The 6,000-nt window shown below is 45.1% G+C and overlaps 1 protein-coding gene across 3 annotated transcripts in view; it reads right to left on the reverse strand.

Annotated features, from left to right (window-relative positions):
* Positions 1–6,000, reverse strand: part of Pus7 (pseudouridine synthase 7) — a 45,093-nt gene extending 39,093 nt beyond the window's left edge. For all 3 annotated transcript variants that reach the window (XM_013121092.3, XM_005080856.4, XM_040735175.1), the window contains exons 1-4: positions 5,863–6,000; positions 1,992–2,409; positions 299–383; positions 85–186 (exon numbers count right to left, since the gene is read on the reverse strand). In XM_013121092.3, the coding sequence (XP_012976546.1) occupies positions 85–186; positions 299–383; positions 1,992–2,377 (573 nt within the window). In that variant the 5' untranslated portion in view covers positions 2,378–2,409; positions 5,863–6,000. The remainder of the gene's footprint in view (positions 1–84; positions 187–298; positions 384–1,991; positions 2,410–5,862) is intronic.

Below are 6,000 nucleotides of genomic sequence, written 5' to 3' on the forward strand. Positions count from 1 at the left end.
GTGGAGGAGGCAGACATTCCTCTGTGTCAATGGACACACCCAGCAGGAAGCACACTAACCCAAGCCCTCACTTGCTCCACTTACCTCAATGGCAACACTGGTTTCTTTATTTCTGAAAAGCTGGAGCTCCTCCAACTGCTGTCTGTCCTCAGCTGTCAGAACAGTGAGTGCATCTTCTGAAGGTTCCTTTAACCACAGAAAGCAAGGAAGTTACACAGAGACAGCAAAACTACCTTTCTTGGATCTCTAGGAAGAGCTACTATATACAAAAGATGGATTTTTCTAGAGAGATTTCTACCTCCTCGTCCACTGGAACAGATAAGTCATCCAAATGGCTGATCTGTCCATCTTTTCCAATTTCGTGAACAACAAAATCAGAGTACCTGATGAAAAGAAAAACAAAGTTTTCAAGAAGTGAACATTTTACTTTCCACTAATTTGAGGACAGAGTTTACTCATGGCAGCCCACAACCGCTTGTAACTTCAGTTCCAATGACCTGATGTCCTTTTCTAGCCTCCTTGGGCACTGCACCCACGTGCTGAAGGTAAATACTCTCTCCACACACATCAAATTAATGTTTAAAAATAATCATGTGGGGAATGACTAGGGAGGGCACCTGAGGTTAGCCTCTGGCTTACACACACACACACACACACACACACACACACACACACACACACACACACACAGACACACACACACACACACACACAGACAGACACCCTAAGGTCTATATTAAATCAGGTCATAAACATAGTTAATTAAAGCTAAATAACAACAAGTTAATTAAAAACTTCAATCACAACTTAGTAAGCTTGTCATAAACTGCCACAAAAAAAGCACTTTCCACACTGGTATCCATCTTGTGGATGTGGGTACTAATGCTCAGGAGACTCAGCTAACTATTAAGTAGCTGAACAGAGTCATATCTAAATCTTTCTGGCTCTAAACAACTTCTTCCTACTGATTCAGATGAAACAGTTTAAGATTAAGTATAAGATGAATTCAGCAAGAAAACAAAACAAAAGAATATCTTGAAAAATGTCTAAAAGCATTTAACAAAACAAACACTACCCTCACATACTAACAATCTGCAATAGTGGGAAATTGTGTTCTGGAAAAGGTCTGTCCTTGATAAGAAGTAAGAGTTCATCATGAGCCGAATTGTGAATTAAAGGCCAAACTGGTTAAGTAGCAAGATTCTGTCAAGAAAGAACAAGAGAGGGCTGGAGAGATGGCTCAGAGGTTAAGAGCACTGACTGCTCTTCCAAAGGTCCTGAGTTCAATTCCCAGCAACCACATGGTGGCTCACAACCATCTATAAGGAGATCTGGTGCCCTCTTCTGACCTGCAGACATAGATGCAGGCAGAATACTATATGCATAATAAATGAATCTTTAAAAAAACCAAAAACCAAAAAAAAAAAAAAAAGAAAGAAAAAGAAAGAAAGAACGAGAGAAAAGACAAAAGAAACAGAGGAAAAACAGGAAGAAAACAAGAAATAGAATGGGTGCAATATAGACAGTGTTTGCCTAGTATGCATGAGGCCATGGGTTCAAGGCCACAGGTAGCAAACACGTTCACACTCCAAGACCACTTGCTTAGGCAGCTCTCCCACTCCACAGCTTTTCCATCAGAAATGCAAACAACCCTCGGGTTTAGAAAACTAAGTGGAAAGCTGGCTGTGAGGGCACGCTCCAAATTCTAACACTCCAGAGACCGAGGATTGAGAGTTCAAGACAATTTCTGCCTCAAAACCAACAAAAACAAAAACAAAAAAAGAGTTTTTAAAGACAAGAAGATGGGGAAGACAGAAAATATTTTAGGGAAGACGGAGCAAAGAAAAAAGGAAAATGGAAGGAAGGCTGGGACGGGGCTGGGACTTCGTAGTTGTGCTTGGTTAGGACGCCTAACCCTGGAGTCTGAAGAGGAGACTGCATTGCTGGAAGAAAAGTATCAACCATCACACCTAAAGCACAAGTAAACACACCTTTCTTTTAAGATCCCCGAGAAGCCCTCATGAGGGCTCACAAACTTGGTGATGCCTACGTCAAGTTCTGTGAGCCCATGCTTCATCATGTCTGCAAAGCTCTCGGGCTCCTCCTCTTCCCCTGTCTCCGATAGGCTGTCTTCTTCCTCCTCCTCATCTTGAACCTGAGCGCAGGAATTCTTCTCATCTTTCTCGGCACTTTCAGCTCCTGGAGGCCCAGGCTCCTCCTCACTGCCGTGTAGACTGTCATCTCCTAACCCATCCCGACTGTTGGTCAGACAGCAATCTGCAACCTTCCGTTTCTTTGTCTCCTCCTGCGGGGCCACACGGTCATTATCTTCCACTGCAAGGCACCCACGTTTCAGGGACATGCTTGTCATTTCCATTTTTAAGGCTCCAAGAAAACATTTAAGAGAACCTTTCAGAGAGGAGAAAAGAGTAGAAGTTAACAATCTCCCATAAAGAACTTTCTGACGGGAAAATAAGTAATTCTGATACTGGCATACACTCAAAAGTATAAAAAGAGAAAACTAGTACAACACCTTGCACCAATAATCTCACGGATAGCCAGATACAGTGGCACATGCTTTAAATCCTAGCATCTGGGAGACAGATGAAGTGACTTTCTGTGAGTTTTAGGACAATCAGGGCTCTACAGAAGGTCCCTACCTCAACAAATAAACAAAAACATTTAAAAATCATATGTAGTTTCAAGCCAGAAATATGATTTTTTTTGTTTTTTGTTTTTACGAAACAGGGTTTCTCTGTATTGTTTTGGCAGAAATATGATTTTTAGGGTTTTATCTTAAGAATATAATTTAGAGCCGGGCAGTGGTGGCGCATGCCTTTAATCCCAGCACTCGGGAGGCAGAGGCAGGCGGATCTTTATGAGTTCGAGGCCAGCCTGTTCTATAGAGCAAGTTCCAGGACAAAACCAAAAAAAAAAAAAAAAAAAAAAAGAATGTAATTTAGAGAAGGGCTCGAAAGATGGTTCGGTAGTTTGTTGCTCTTGCAGAGGATCTGGGTTTGGTTCCTAATACCCACCCACATGGTAGCTCACACTAGCCCAAATTTATTTCACGGGATCCGATGCTTTCTGACCTTTGCAGAAACTAGACATGCACGTGGTGTACATATGTATATGCAGGTCAAACTCTCATATATAGAAAAATTAAAAATTAAAATAAAACCCAAACCAAACAGAATGCAAATTCAGGGGATGAAGTCGAAGTCAAGAGGTGGCATGCCTTTAGTCCCAGCACTCGGGAGGCAGAGGCAGGTGGATCTCTATGAGTTCAAGGCCAGTCTGGTCTACAGAGAGTTCTAGGACAGGCTCCAAAGCAATACAGAGAAACTCTATCTCGGAAAAAAAAAAACCCAAAAAACAACAAACAAACAAACAAAAAACCAAACAACACCCCCCCCCCCAAAAGAACTGGCAGATCTTTCTCCATGGCATAGACATAACCAGTTGAGCAATGACTGACAGGGCTCCTAGTTGCTATCACAGGACTGGTCGGGAGGAGATTGTGATACCTGTTCGTAGGCCACAACACTTAGCAGAGGGGCAAGCACAGCCAGCAAAGGCCACACATGCAGCCTGGCCCAAGATCTTTATAGTCATGGGCAGACGTCCCAGATACAGAGGGAACACCAGATCTCCTTCACAACTTGGAGCAAGATCCTAGGTCTTGCAATTCAGTAATTGGGCTACTATCCTCTTCCAAGTTGATGAAAAACTAAAATATGATTCCTTGGACAAGCATATAATATCTCCCCCCATTTAACTTTGTTCATTGACATTTATTATGTCCCCAGGGGGAGGGGCTATGACAGAAAACTTAGATCCGATCTTGTTTATTACTTTGAGACAAAGTCTCACCACATAGCCCCAGATGTCCTAGAATTCATTATGTGGACCAAGCTGGCCACTTGCTTCTGCCCCCAAAGTGCTAGGATTCAAGGCATGTGCCACCATGCCCAGTCCCTAAGACACTTCCTACTCACTTTTTGATCCCTGAGTTATTGTTGATGCTTAAGCATGGTTTGCTCCTTTAGACACTCTCACTTTTTGAGACAGGGTCTCATGAAGTGCTGTGTGTGATGAGCAAGTGGCCACCAATGAACTACACTGCCCTCTGTCCTACTTTAAACTGCTCAGAACGCCCTGACAATGCAGCCCAGGCTGCTTCTGAACTGGTGATCCTCCTGTCTAGGCCTGCAGCAGCAGGCAAGACTTAGAAACACTTCCTTTAAAGGCAGAGCACACCCCACATCCTATTCAGAAAGAATCATTTACTCTAACATTTAGTGTGTGTGTCTGTGTGTATGTATGTATGTATACATGGAAGTCTTCTTGCCATGAAACAGATGACATTCTACTTGTGGGTATATTCAAAAACAAAATCAATTTGTGGGGGATGTGGGCAGAAGCAGAACACAACTGAACAAACTCTGTATGAGGACATGCAAGCCATTTAGAAGCAGAGAAGCCATGAGCAGAGAGGGGTTGTTTGGGTGTTTTAAAGACCTGAAGGAAGTAGACCTGGAAAATAGGTGAGAGCCCCAAGGGGTGAAAGAGAACCTGTGAAGAACCCAGCTAGAAATGCTTAACAAGCTGGGAGGTGGTGACACGTCTTTAATCCCAGCACTCGCTGGGAGGCAGAGGCAGGTGAATCTCTGTAAGTTTGAAGCCAGCCTGGTCTACAGACCGAGTTCCGGGACAGCTAGGGCTGTTACAAAGAGAAACACTGTCTTGAAAAAAAAAGAAGGAAGGAAGAAAAGAAATCAGCTTAACAGACCAGCTGATGTTATTTCTTTCCAGGATGCAATATCTCAGGTTTCATTACTATCTAGTGGTGGCCCAAGCCTATGAGTTCCAGGACAGCCAAGTTACATAACAGACTGTGTCACCTTCCCCCACAAAAGGAGAGAGGCATGTTCAGAGAGGGGATGCCCCTCTCCTGTAAGACCAGCACTCAGAGGGCTGAGGCAAGAGATCTCCAGTTCAGGCCAGCCTGGTCTACATAGTTAAGTCCTGTCTCAAAAGGATGTGTTAAATGAACTTGTTAAATTAACAAATTCTGTCTGTTGGCTATTTGTTAATTATTGGACATGATTTCCCTCTTTCTCACTATAGTGATTTTTGACAGCTCCTTCAATAACAAAAATATTGCCCTGGCCACTGGGCATACCAATTTACAGACGGCCACAGATTTGTTGTTGGTGATGGTGTTTTAGAGTGAGAACAAATCAAAACAACACCTATATTTTTAGTGATTTTTTTTTAGGCCTTGAATTCTCTGAACCCTACCTTCTTGACAGGAGCTAATTAACAGCAATAACCAAGTGCTTTTTAAAGCCCTTTCAGTTTAGAGCTGGTGGTAAGGACCAAAGGGAAAGTAGCCTGCACAGTCATCCAACAGACTGGAGAAAAAACCCAGACTGCCAGATGCTTCCCCGAGGCCTGCTCAGCACGTAAAACCTTTGCGGCCAGTACCAGCACCAGGCACAGACCGGTGCAAGCTGAGCAGGGCTGGGGGAAAGGTTGGTTTGTTTTTCGAAGAGCGAGATGAGTTTGGGGAGCGTCTGAGGCTCCTCCAAGCAAGGAAGTAGAAGGAAAAGGTTCCGGGCCACAGCGCAGCGGCCCAAGAAGGGACCCGGACACAGCGCCGCCTAAGAACCAGGACGAAGACCTGGGGTCCGGAGCACGAATAGGTAAATAAGGGACTGGGACCTTGGATCGGGGAGCATGGGGCAGACACCGGAGAGCGGGGAATGTGGAGCAGGAGGCCGAGAAACCCGTGGCGGCGCGGGCTCCAGCCGCCGTCTGCGGCCGCGCCTCTCCGAAGGCCTGGGGCCGCGCACTTACCCGGAGCCTGCGGCGCGGGCCGAGCGGCGAAGAAAGCGCTAGGCTTGGGACGCAGGAGGGCGGGGACCACTCGGAGGCCAGCGCCGACCAGCAGAGCCTACACCGCGAGGAAACTCACTCGTACCAGACGCCCCATCA

This window comes from Mesocricetus auratus, unplaced genomic scaffold, assembly GCF_017639785.1.
Source record: "Mesocricetus auratus isolate SY011 unplaced genomic scaffold, BCM_Maur_2.0 Super-Scaffold_100043, whole genome shotgun sequence".
In the NCBI taxonomy this organism is placed as follows: domain Eukaryota; kingdom Metazoa; phylum Chordata; class Mammalia; order Rodentia; family Cricetidae; genus Mesocricetus; species Mesocricetus auratus.